The sequence below is a fragment of the Macaca fascicularis genome, chromosome 6 (genome assembly GCF_037993035.2).
Source record: "Macaca fascicularis isolate 582-1 chromosome 6, T2T-MFA8v1.1".
In the NCBI taxonomy this organism is placed as follows: domain Eukaryota; kingdom Metazoa; phylum Chordata; class Mammalia; order Primates; family Cercopithecidae; genus Macaca; species Macaca fascicularis.
The window spans coordinates 187,478,056-187,491,379 of NC_088380.1; the positions used below are offsets into that span (position 1 = coordinate 187,478,056).

At 40.4% G+C, this 13,324-nt stretch overlaps 1 protein-coding gene across 7 annotated transcripts in view; it reads left to right on the top strand.

Moving 5' to 3' along the window:
• Positions 1-10,212, top strand: part of CNOT6 (CCR4-NOT transcription complex subunit 6) — an 86,035-nt gene extending 75,823 nt beyond the window's left edge. For all 7 annotated transcript variants that reach the window (XM_045394669.3, XM_005558808.5, XM_005558809.5 and 4 more), the window contains 3 exons: positions 121-351; positions 2,499-2,701; positions 5,863-10,212. In XM_045394669.3, coding sequence (XP_045250604.1) covers positions 121-351; positions 2,499-2,701; positions 5,863-6,075 — 647 coding nt within the window. In that variant the 3' untranslated portion in view covers positions 6,076-10,212. The remainder of the gene's footprint in view (positions 1-120; positions 352-2,498; positions 2,702-5,862) is intronic.
• The last annotated feature ends 3,112 nt before the right edge of the window (positions 10,213-13,324 follow it).

Genomic DNA, 13,324 nt, shown 5'->3' on the forward strand with positions numbered 1-13,324 from the left:
AATTTTAGGTGTCTTTTCTATTCTGGGACTCTGAGAGATTATTTGCCCAGACGCTGTAAGAATATATGGGCTGATGGGTGGGTTTTGTCTCTTTCTTTGTTTCGTTTTTATCTAATGTAGCTGGAAAGCCACATCTTGGAACAGAAAAACAGCTCATTCTCGTGGCCAATGCGCACATGCATTGGGACCCTGAGTACTCTGATGTGAAGTTGGTGCAGACTATGATGTTCCTCTCAGAAGTGAAGAACATTATTGATAAAGCCTCTCGCAACCTCAAATCCAGTGTTTTGGGAGAATTTGGAACTATTCCACTTGTGTTATGTGCAGATCTTAATTCTTTGCCAGACTCTGGTAAGAAAATAATGTGATTTTATGTAGAATATTTTTTGACATAAAATGATTTAGTAATGTTTTGTTTCTGATCATTCCAAATTAAGTCCAAATAAAAATTCAGTTTGTAATGGCAGCTATGAGCAGGTTTTAAACGTCACGTTGGGGTGGAGGGGCCATTTTGAAGATGAAACGATATTGTGGAAGCTTGAGGAGAAGGATGTTAATCATTTTGAATAAACACATAACCAATAACGTGAAATAACTCTTTAAAGAACGTATGTAGTTCCGTTTTATTACCCCCAAGTCAGAGATAATTATGGTATTGAGACAACCCCTTTGGGATTCCAGCATCTGGTAATATAATCATAGTTTAAATTTGAGTTAAAATTATGGAATCTCAATTTTGCACGTATTTGTAACTTGATTAGAAAAATACACCTCAAGTAGAAATTGAGCTCCTTTATTTACACACACATCAGTCAAGCGATTTTAACAAAGAGCAAGGATCTTGATTATTAAAATGTAGAATACAGAAAGCCTGATCTGGAATGCTCTTTCCATAGATAGTATGCAATAAACAATAGCCCTTGTAATAACAAACTGTTTCTTCCTTTTCGTGTTTCCACTCATTTGTACACACAGGAATACTTCTCCTTGGACTTGAGTGTATGCGTGAACACACACACATGCGCATTGGGAAACACATTATTGACATCACAATAGATAGAGCCGTTAGGAAGAAAGAAAACCCCAGCACGTTGGGGAGCCGAGGTGGGCGGATCACTTGAGGCCAGCAGTTCGAGACCAGGCTGGCCAACATGGTGAAACCCCGTCTCTGCTGGAAATACAAAAATTAGGCAGGCGTGGTGGTGCAGGCCTGTAATCCCAGCTACCCGAAGGTTGAGGCACAAGAATGACTGGAACCCCGGAGGCAGAAGTTGCAGTGAGCCAAGATTGTCCCACTGCACTCCAGCCTGGGTGACAGTGAGACTATCTCCAAAAAAAAAGAAGAAAAGAAAGAAAGAAACTGAGTTAAAATTCGATTTCAGGCCGGGCGCGGTGGCTCACGCCTGTAATCTCAGCACTTTGGGAGGCCGAGACGGGCGGATCACGAGGTCAGAAGATCGAGACCATCCTGGCTAACACAGTGAAACCCCGTCTCTACTAAAAATTCAAAAAATTAGCCAGGCGTGGTGGTGGGCGCCTGTAGTCCCAGCTGCTCGGGAGGCTGAGGCAGGAGAATGGCATGAACCTGGAAGGCGGAGCTTGCAGTGAGCCAAGATCACGCCACTGCACTCCAGCCTGGGAGACAGAGCGAGACTCCGTTTCAAAAAAAAAAAAAAATCGATTTCAGGGAAAATCAAAGCTATCTAAAATCTGTAATTATTTCATTTCATCAGGTTGTCTGGAGATTACTGCTGCTGAAGCAGTTGAGTAGTAGTCTCTGACAATTTCTCTACATGCTTTCTACTTTCTGTGTAGCTACAAAGTATCTGAGGGGTAAAGAGAAAATCTAGTCACACATTAATACCCAAGACCCATTTCAGCATTGAGAAATACGATATTGTAATAGCAGGCAGGTCAGAAAATGTCCAGCCTTGCTAATTTGTGAATAAAATGCAAATGAAAGTTTATTTTCAGAGCCCATCTATGCTTAGTAAATTGGGAAAATACTTGACTAGGGATGTGGACGCTTGCTCTGTAACTAGCTGGTGGTATTCTGTTCCATAGCTGGCAGTATCGTAAAATGGCACATTCAGTCCTAATCTTGGAATTTTATACCAAGTAAATAATTGAGCATAAGCAGGAAGTCTGCATACTAAGATGTTGATTGTGGTGTTATCTTTAATTCTTTGTAAAAAGTGGAAACTACCTGCATTTTACAAAATAAGTAACCATAAATATTATCCACCAGCCCAGTTGCATTGTGCATTAAAGAATGATAATTGGGAAGACACATGTTCATAAAGCAAAGTATAAACTATTCAGTATTCTGTGATTACAGCTGTGTAAAAATAGATTTGGACAAGTCCTGGCAAATGTAAAAGGAAACATTTTGGAACATGGGAATATGTAGTTTAAAACTTTTTACTATTGCATGATCTTTTAAAATTACTTTTTGTTTATATTATATTTGACAGTAAAAAAAATTGTCTTCATTGTAGGTGTTGTAGAATATTTGAGCACGGGTGGAGTAGAAACAAATCACAAAGACTTTAAGGAGTTGAGGTATAATGAAAGTCTTACCAACTTCAGCTGTCACGGGAAGAATGGAACCACCAATGGAAGGATCACTCATGGTTTCAAGTTAAAGAGTGCCTATGAGAGTGGCCTGATGCCTTACACAAATTACACGTTTGATTTCAAGGTGTGTCTTGAGACTGATAAGTTTTTCAAACCTCTATTTTACTGGCAAGTCTGCTGATGCATCATTATGTCTTTAAAAATGTGGATGTGTGTTCAGACTGGAATGAAGCAATCTTGAATTGATTGACAGCAATATTCTTTGTTTTTGGTTTGAGACAAGGTCTCACTCTGTTACCCAGGCTGGAGTGCAGTGGTACAATGATGGCTCACTGCAGCTTCAACCATGTGGGCTCCAATGATCCTCTCACCTCGGCCTCACCAGTAGCTGGGACTACAGGCGCCTACTACCATGCCTGGCTAATTCTTGTGTTTTTTGTAGAGATGGGGGTCTCACTATGCCCAGGCTGGTCTTGAACTCCTGGCCTGAAATGATTCTTGCACGTCAGCCTCCCAGCGTGCCGGGATTACAGGCGTGAACCACTGTGCTCAGCCAGTAATATTCTTTTATTACCTTCTTTAGAAGTCCACGTGATTGCTGTTATATCCTTACTTTGTAGATATTTATTCTAATATTTTTCAGGATAAGAAGTCAGATGAAATAATCTGTAAAATTCCTGAGTTGACTTTTTCACCTTTTGGGGACAATTATGTTTTTGGTTTTTTTGAGACGGAGTCTTGCTCTGTCGCCCAGGCTGGAGTGCAGTGGCCGGATCTCGGCTTACTGCAAGCTCCGCCTCCCGGGTTCACGCCATTCTCCTGCCTCAGCCTCCCGAGTAGCTGGAACTACGGGCGCCTGCCACCTCGCCCGGCTACTTTTTTGTATTTTTTAGTAGAGACGGGATTTCACCGTGTTAGCCAGGATGGTCTCGATCTCCTGACCTCGTGATCCGCCCGTCTCGACCGCCCAAAGTGCTGGGATTACAGGCGTGAGCCACCGCGCCCGGCCGCAATTATGTTTCTTATATTCTCCTTACTAATAGCTAGATATACAGCACCATAGTAACTAATTTGGGTGACATTTGGGGTAAGACGTTCCGTCTCTTAACATTTTAATTGAAACTAAACTCTTGCATGCCAAAATGTGGTTTATGTTAGCCATTTATAAGTGTTTCTAAGATACATCTTTTTTTACCCCCCAGAGAATCTTACCCTGTTGCCCAGGCTGGAGTGCAGTGGCACGATCTCAGCTCAGTGCAACCTCCACCCAGGTTCAAGTGATTATTATACCTCAGCCTCCCAAGTAGCTGAGATTACAGGCGCCTGCCACCACACCTGGCTAATTTTTGTATTTTTAGTAGAGACGGAGTTTCACCATGTTGGCCAGGCTGGTCTCGAACTCCTGGCCTCATGCGATCCACCCATCTTAGTCTCCCAAAGTGCTGGGATTACAGGCGTGAGCCATCGCCCCTGGTCAGACTATCATCACTTTTTTTTTTTTTTTTTTTTTTTTTTTTGAGACGGAGTCTCGCTCTGTCGCCCAGGCTGGGGTGCAGTGGCCGGGTCTCAGCTCACTGCAAGCTCCGCCTCCTGGGTTCACGCCATTCTCCTGCCTCAGCCTCCCGAGTAGCTGGGACTACAGGCGCCGCCACCTCGCCCGGCTAGTTTTTTGTATTTTTAGTAGAGACGGGGTTTCACCGTGTTAGCCAGGATGGTCTCGATCTCCTGACCTTGTGATCCGCCCGTCTCGGCCTCCCAAAGTGCTGGGATTACAGGCTTGAGCCACTGCGCCCGGCCTATCATCACTTTTAACATTAGCGATTGTTTAGGGCTGTCACTTTCTTGTGTTCAGCTGTCCTTCTTCTAAAAAGAGATGTCTCACTCTGTTGCCTAGGCTGAAGTACAGTAATGTGATTATAACACACTGCAGCCTCGAACTCCTGGGCTCAGGCAACCCTCTTGCCTCAGCTTCCCCACTAACTAGGACTACAGGTGTGCGCCACCATACCCAAATCATTTTTTGGGGTAATTTTTTGTAAAGACGGGGTCTTGCTATATTGCCCAGCCTGATCTTGAACCCCTGGCCTCAAGCAGTCCTCCTGCCTTAGCCTCCCAAAGTGCTGGGATTATAGACGGGAGCTACCGCATCTGACTCAGCTGCCTTTTAAACTACTTGTTGCATTTCTGCTTTCTCAACTCCCAGCTTTCTGTTTCTAAGCTGCTGGAAAAGTAGTCATTTAGATTAGATTGTCAGAGTGTAAATAAGAGTTTAGACAGTATCTCAGGAGCTCTTGCACCTTAGAGCACAGAAAGTAAACCCCTGTTGATCCTCAAGTGCCCCTTCCTTTCAGATTCTTCAGGAGACATTGAAGAGAAGGCATGGGTATAACCAGAGGGTGGGAAAGCTTAGGGTTTTCTTTCTCTTTCTGTTGCTGATACAGAGGCAGGAAGAAGATACTTGACTGTCCTTCAGGACATTTGGCCAAGAGCATGTCGAGGAGAGGAGCAGAACCATCAGATGGGAACAGTTTATTAGATGCCATGGCGGGGTGCTGCTGAGAGAAAAGGGGGTCAGGTAGAGACAGTCCTGCTCTCGTGGAACTGAGGTGTGATGAGAGACAAGTCTCAACCACACAGATGAATAGATAATTACACCTTGAGATGGCCATTAGCAAGGGAAGTGAATCAGTGGTGGGAGGTAGGGTGGCTAAGTAGGTAGGAGCAGGATTCAGGAAGGTCTTTGGAAAGCAGTTGAACTTGACATTGAAAGATTAAGAAGGAATTGACCTCATAACAAGTAGAAGAAAGTGTTCCAGGCAGAATGGCGGCGGGGGAGAGAGAGAGAGTGTGTGTGTGTGTCTGTCCTGGGGCAGGAAAGAGCTGGGTGGAGCACATGTCGGGGGTGTGTGTGTGTCCTGGGGCAGGAAAGAACTTGGTACCTATAGGTTCCCCTCCCATCCTCACCCCTTTCTAACTCCAAAGGCTAGTGCGGCAGCAGGGAAAGTGGCACAAATTAGTCTAGGAAAGAGAAGCAGAGGCTGCATCCTGAAGGGTCTTTTAGGTCTTATTAAAGTTCCAGATAAGAAGAATGCTTCATTCTGCTCGATTTGACATTTTGCAAGGGGACCATTTGGTATATGTAGTACACACCTCATCCTATAAGCTAGTAAGTTTCACTTGTTTTGTTCTGTTCACCAAACATGACAGTAAAGACGTGTCTTGAAAGCACTCAGGATTTTAGTGTTGTCTTATGTGGTGCTTATCTTTTTTTCTGTTGTTTTTCAGGGTATAATCGACTACATTTTCTATTCTAAACCTCAGCTGAACACCTTAGGCATCCTGGGCCCTCTGGACCACCACTGGCTGGTTGAGAATAACATCAGTGGCTGCCCGCACCCCCTCATTCCCTCTGACCACTTCTCACTTTTTGCACAACTGGAGCTCTTACTGCCTTTCCTGCCCCAAGTCAACGGCATCCACCTTCCTGGCAGGAGGTAGTCAAGCACCTTCAGAGGACAGCCTTGATTCACTTGTAAACTTGTGAAAATCTGAACATAGGGGAGTGAGGTATGGCCACTGAGGATTTTTGTTTGCTTAAGAATGATTTGGATTTGCAATCTGATTATTTGATAAGGATATAGTATGAAAGCCAGGTGCTAACAACAGACAAATTCTGAGCCCAATATGCTTTATACTGCTAGACAGGGATTGGTGTGTTTGCACCTATCTTTAATTTGTTATAAGAAATTTTCCTATTTCTTCTATCCAATATAATATTTTCATGCCTTGAAATAGGAAAATGTTTGAACAGCATATTCTCTTTGCACAGAAATCTGTAGCACTACTTTTTTGAGGCCAGTAGTAACATCCAGAGACCATTCTTCCATACTTTACTCCCTCCTTTTTCAGACTTGTTTGTAAAATATAGAATCTGAATTTAGCCTTTATGATTGTATATGATCCACAGAAGACCTGATTTATGAAATTTTGTACTAAAAAAAAAATCATTTGGAAATGATTGTATTGTAAACTAAGGCTAAATTTTTTTTAAAGAAAAAGAACCTGTTTCATGTGTTACAAAGGCCAGCTTGTAAAAGAAGCTGCAACAGACTTTCTCTGCTCGTGGTTTGCACTCTTAGGGTTTTGTTAGCCCTTTTGTACTACTTTATTTTTAAATTGAGAACATGGTTCTTTACATACAAATCTGCTTAAACCTTAGGATGTTTTCAGACCAGAGGCAACTTATTCATGAATTTTTATGAAAACTATCTACCAGGACAGATAAGCTGAACAGTGATGATCTATAGACATTTATGGACTGAATGTAATGGTTGATATATGTACATTCTGATATTTTTAAATCTAACTTTTTTAAGTTAAAAAACTACAGCTGCTTAGGTACAGCTTCTTAACTCTTTTTTGAGACACTTCCTGTCCAATCTCCACTGTGCCTGCCTAAATTTGTTCTCACCAAGCACTGCCTGTGCATGCAGAGAAAATCTGTGCATCCTCTTTTATATTTTTAAAATACTGTTTAACATTTGTGAGAATTTTATGAAAATGCTTTTGTATGAGCTGTGGCTTTTTCCCATTGTGAAGCATTGAATATCACATTTTGGAACATGTTATAGGGTGAGTCCCTGGATCTTTGCTCACCAGATCCAAGCACTGCTTCTCGGTGTCATTGCAGTGTGCTGCTTGTCACCCGGAATACTACTATCATGTGAATTCTTTTTGTTGTCCGTGTATTCCTTAGTCTTTTTGTTATTTTTTTTTAATCCTTTTTTAAGAAGAAGTAATTTTGCATTTATAAAGCAGTATGAATTAGATGTATTTTCAAAACAGGTCCCTAAGACAATTCTTCAGATCATTTTTTAAATGACTAAGTCATTTTAGTGTGTCAACCAAGATAAAAGTTACATCACACGCTCTATTTTGCCCGTAGTGCCATTAGTAGAATAGAGATGAAAACCAGCTTTAACTTTGCAAAGTGAACGTGTACATGGTCTGTTCTCATTTATTAATTCTTCTCTCAAAAGTCAAACGAATTCCGAAGGAGTTTGGTCAAACTGCTTTTGTTTCAACTGCAGGCAGGGGAGCAAAAGGACGCCATGTGAGCATTAGGAAAAAAAAATATTGACTGTTACTAACAATTTTTATATAGAGAATGAGTTGTTTGGGAAATGATTGATTTTTTTTTTTTCCTTTTAGAAAATTCTCCAAAAGGTTTTGATGTTGAATCTTTGTCTTGGACCTGTTTTTTTCCTTTGAGGGTTTTTTGTTTTTTGTTTTTTCTAGGATTTCATTGTGATGTTTTGGTTTTGTTTTTTGCTTTTTGTTTAAGTTGTGCTGACACCAAACACATCCAGTTTATAATCAGAACATTGGAAAGCTCGTATTGATGTAGAACCAGTGCATAACTTTGTATGGGGTTTTGTTATTGGTTTTTTGTAGAGTGTGAATAAAAGGTATGTTTACTCATTTTTCCTGAAACTGTGTTGGTGATGTGCATCATGACAATTTCCAGTGAAGGTGAGCTGGAGCTGGTTGGACTAATGAGGCTGAGGAAGCAGCTTTTCCTACGATCTGCATTATGTAATCACAGGTCCAGAGAGCTTTACGGAAGCGGGAGAGGAGGAGCACTTACTCATTTTGTGTTTGTTAACGGAGGACGTCATCTTTTCATAGATGCTGGAACTAGAGTGCCCTTGTTAGATGCTAAAGGTTTGAGCTTTACACAAAATGTATTCATCTGTATTTGTTACTGTCTACAATATATTTGAATTTGGGGCAGCATATTAAGATATAATGGCCTGTTATGTCTTGAAAATACTTGTTTTGCCTCTTCCAGGCATACTGCATTCTGTGGATCAGTTTGAACAGCTTCTCCACCTTATTTGGACAGTGATAAATTGAACCAAGAGTGTAGATTTACAACTGTAACCTTCAAAAGAGGAAGAAATATTTGGGGTCTGTAGGGAATAAACAGTCACACCAAAATAGACAATGATGCTTTTGTTAAGAAAGGTTTCATGTTTTAGACATTTTCCGTGTCCTAAATAATTTTCAATAATCTATACTCCCTAAAATGCAATAAAAACTAGTATGTTTTCATGGTGTAGATTTTTTTTCAAAAATTCTGTAACAAATATATTTAATGTGTTGCCATAATGTAATTTCAGTGTTTTTGCTGGATAAATCCATTTTAGAAATGTTTTACAAAAAATTTAGGACATGTTTTCTGTTTTAAAGATCAGAAGTTTGGAGGCACTCAAGTCCTTGTTGCAAATCTCTTGAAGTACAGCTTCACCATATTAATGGTAATTATTTATACTTTGAGAATTTAAATTAATTTATGGCATAATTTAAGCTAAAGTTGTAGAAATGAATTGTTGAGTGCAACTTTAATAGTCCCAAAGATAGGCAGAGAACATCTCCAAAAATGTGGGGTTTTTTTTTTTGTGTGTGTGTTTTTAATATGATTTAGTGACAACCAGGAAAACTTACTTGGGGTTATTAGCACTTTCAAACTTAGGGACATTATTAAATTGGATGGAATGCACTTCTAAACGTTTAAATTAAAATTTCAAAGCTCTTTTGAGATTCAGGTTCTCAATAATAACATTCAAGTTTTAGAGTTTCACTTTGTACTATTTAAATTTATGGAACTAGTTTCCATACTGACTTCTAAGGTTTTGGGGTCATGTATAAGGACTAAAACCAAGCTAGGCAAAACAATTACAGCATTGTTTTTTTAATAAAGCTATCAGAATATCCAGTACAAATGTTGCAGATAATTCCAAGAACTCCTTTAGCAGATGTTCTTCACCATTCATAAACAGTATTTTAAGATGTTCACTTTGCTCTTCTTTTTGGTTACATAAATTTTAGTGACTGGTATGTTGAAGTAGTGTCTAAAATAAAGTATCTAGTCTTTATTCACAGTACATTATATTGTGTAATGCACTGGACTAACTCTTGTTTACCATTCATGTAACAAAACCCAGCACATTATCTGCACTATAAGCTCAAAGAATGTCCCATTCGCCCAGGCAGCTCTTTGATGAGGGTGGTGGGAAACTGAATATACCATATGGACTGGCGGTAACAAGGGCTTGTACTGTTCTTTTCAGTGGAACCTTCTTGGTCAAATTGTAACTAGCTAGTATTATATTTATATACAGGGTCTTTTTTCTTTACCGATGTATTTTCCTACTCATAGCCAACCAATAAATTCAATATCTGTTTCAAATATTTTAGAAGTGTAATTTGTATAGCTGTAGTACTGAGGTTTGAGGAAAAATAGAGGTTAATCAGCAGACCACGTATTTAAAATTCTGAATCATCTGGGACAGGGTTGTAACTCACCCTTCCAAAGGGAAGAATGCAGGGGGACAGGGCCATGATATGGGGAAATGGTGTAAACTAATGTATTTCTTTATTGGCTGTTATTCTGTATAACACTTATATCTTTGCCAAAGTTCAATTTTATATTTAGGCAACTGATGGTCCTTTTGCATTTAGGATTTTCGTTGTTGTTACCTTATACCTCATGATATAAGAAATGGGCTCATGTGTCTTCCGTCTTTTGGAAGGAGGTTGACATATTTTAAATAAATGCTTTTAAATACAGTAGCAAACGTTGTGTTGGGGTTATAATAATTCATTAAATGTTTTACTTGTTGCCTCTATTTTGTTGTCTATGTAAACTTTAAAAACGTGTGACTTCGTAAGTCTTCAGATGTCAGCTTACAATTGAGAAAACATGAGTTCCTTTGCTTTTAGAAACTACTTCTATAGCAAATGTAAATTTTTATGTACATGTGGGAAAAATTCAAAATCTGGACAGTTTAGATAAAATGAATATTTGCTTTGATCTCCAATTTTTAAAGTAGGCATGTTCTACTTAATCCTTAATACAGTGATGCACATTAGGGGGATATATTCTGAGAAATGCATCCTTAGGTGATTTTGCCATTGTGTGAACATCAGATTGTGTTTACACAAACCTAAATGGTGTAGCCTGTTACATATCTCGGCTTTGTGGCTTAGCCTGTTGCTCCTAGGCTGGAAACCTGTACAGCATGGTCCTGTAGTGAACATTGTAAGCAGTTGTAAGACAATGGTAAAGACAGAGTAGGCCGGGAAACATGGAAAAGACAGAGTAGACTGGGCGCGGCGGCTCACGCCTGTGTTCCCAGCACTTTGGGAGGCCAAGACCATCCTGGCTAACTTGGTGAAACCCCGTCTCTACTAAAAAATAATAAAAATTTTAAAAAAGTTAGGCATGGTGGTGGGCGCCTGTAGTCCCAGCTACTCAGGAGACTGACGCAGGAGAATGGCGTGAACCCGGGAGGCAGAACTTGCAGTGAGCCGAGATCAAACCACTGCACTCCAGCCTGGGCGACAAAGTCAAAAAAATGGTATGTCTGAGGCTGGGTGCAGTGGATCATGCCTGTAATCTCATTTTGGGAGGCTGAGGTGGGCGGATCACTGGAGGCCAGGAGTTCAAGACCAGACTGGGCAACATGGTGAAACCCCATCTCTATAAAACAGAAAAATTAGCTGGGCATGGTGGCATGTGCCTGTGGTCACAGCTGCTTAAGAGGCTGAGGTGGGAGAATTGCTTGAGCCCAGGAGGTGGAGGTTTCAGTGAGGAGATTGTGGCACTATACTCCGCCTCAGTGACAAAGTGAGACTCTCAAAAAAAAAATCTGAATAGGCAGCTCTGTTATATCTTATGGACCATCCTCATATATGTGGTCAGTCTTTGACCAAAATGTCATTATGCATGGTGCATGACTATGCAATTTTACCACTATGGTGAGTTTTGGTTCCTCCATATAATTGTCAAAAAATAAGTATAAAAATGTTAATAGGTTGGGTGCAGTAGCTCATGCCTATAATCCCAGCACTTTCAGAGGCCGAGGTGGGCAGATCACTTGAGCCCAGAGGTTCAAGACCAGCCTGGGCAATATGGTAAAACCCCACCTCTACAAAAAACATAAAAATTGGCTGGGCATGGTGGTGCGTGCCTATTGTTCCAGCCACTCGGGAAGCTGAGACAGGAGGATTGCTTGAGCCCGGGAGGCTAAGGTTGCAGTGAGCCCGGATGGCACCACTGCACCCCATGGGTGACAGAGCAAGACCCTGTCTTAAAAAAAACAAACAAGTTAATGAAGTGTGTGCCATGTTACTTGATAAATTCCAGTTAATGTTCTTTAAAGGAACAAGTACCTAAAGAAACATGAACTGAAATATATTTAGAATAAAGTTTTTAGGTTTTAGATAACAATGTTACATACTGAGAGTTTTATTCCCTTTTTAGACTATTATTTAGATATTCAAATTGATTTTAAAATAAGCTTTTACAGGTATTATAAAGATAATTTTAACATAATAAGTGGTTATGTATTAGAAGAAACTTGTAGAAGATAGTTTTCTACTAGAATTTTATGAGAATTTGAGAAATGTTTCTGTAAGTAGATTTCCCCTGAATAATATTTTAAATAGATTGTTACATAAATGAGTCTAACCAGCTAGTCTAGCTAGGGGTTGGGAGGACAGCTGGATTGCAAAGTAGCATGAAAACCAGTTTCTGCAGTTTTAGCACATTTAACATTTTTAATCAAATGAACGAGGAGATGTCAGTTTTCTCATTTTCTTTGAATCACAAACTTGAGATCACTCTAACCTCCCCAAAAACTGCTAAAGGAGTTTGGTCTGTTACAGGAAACTTGGCTTGCTTTGTCAAGCCTGACCTGAAGCCAGCTTCAAGAGCTTTAATTGCTGGATACCTTCCAGCTTACCAGCACAGTGAATCAAAGCTTCTGGGCTTACAGAGTTACCCGGTAGTAAGTTGCCTAAGCTTACTTAAAATTGAGAGATTTGCAATTGTCAGACTCTGTGCTTAGTTTGGAAATAAAGATTTACAGGCATCATCCTTCCAGTTGTTCGTTGACCATAAATCTATTGCACTGGGTGCTGCAGATGCGATAGGTGTGGAGGAAGAAACAGGCCCAGTGGTGTTGTGCAGGGTGCGTTAAAAGGGGAGACGGATACATGGTGTCAGACTAGTTAGCTGGTTTCTGGTGTGGTCCAGTTGACGGCTAAGCCGAGGCGGGCTTGCAGAGCAGTAAGCCTAGAAAGGAAAGGAAATTTTGAAATATTTAGGAAAGGGAAGTAATAATCTCAATTCCTGCCTCACATGTGGGTGAAAAGACGGATAAATGAGTTTTGTCCAGGCATTGTTGTCATTATGTAAACCCTGACTCAAAATCTATGTCTGCCACCAAGGCCCCCATTTTTCCTTTACCCATCTGACAAAAGTATTTAGTTGAAGAATCTTGTTTCTCAAGCTGGATTTTACTTCATTCCCCATTATCATTTATTCAGATTTTAGTCTGCAAGAGAAATCCATGGTGCCGCTACTAAACAGCTTAGTAATTCCAGAAAATGATGAAAGGTAGCATTTGATGCTAAATTAATTCTTTTAGCCTGTTTCCCTTTGACTTTTTGTATTCCTGAAAATAGTTTAAATGTAAAAAGACTGCCTTTCCGAGGTTGCTGGTAAGACCCAGCATTGGAAGATGTGTAGGCAGAGCAGCACACAGCCAGTGAAGGGAGGGATCCAAGAATCCTCAGCTCTGCCAAACTCTGCTCATGTGCGTTGTTCAGCGTGGTGGCCTCTAGCCATGCGTGGCTTCTGGGCATTTGAAATATGGCTGTTGTGACTGGTACTGAAAAA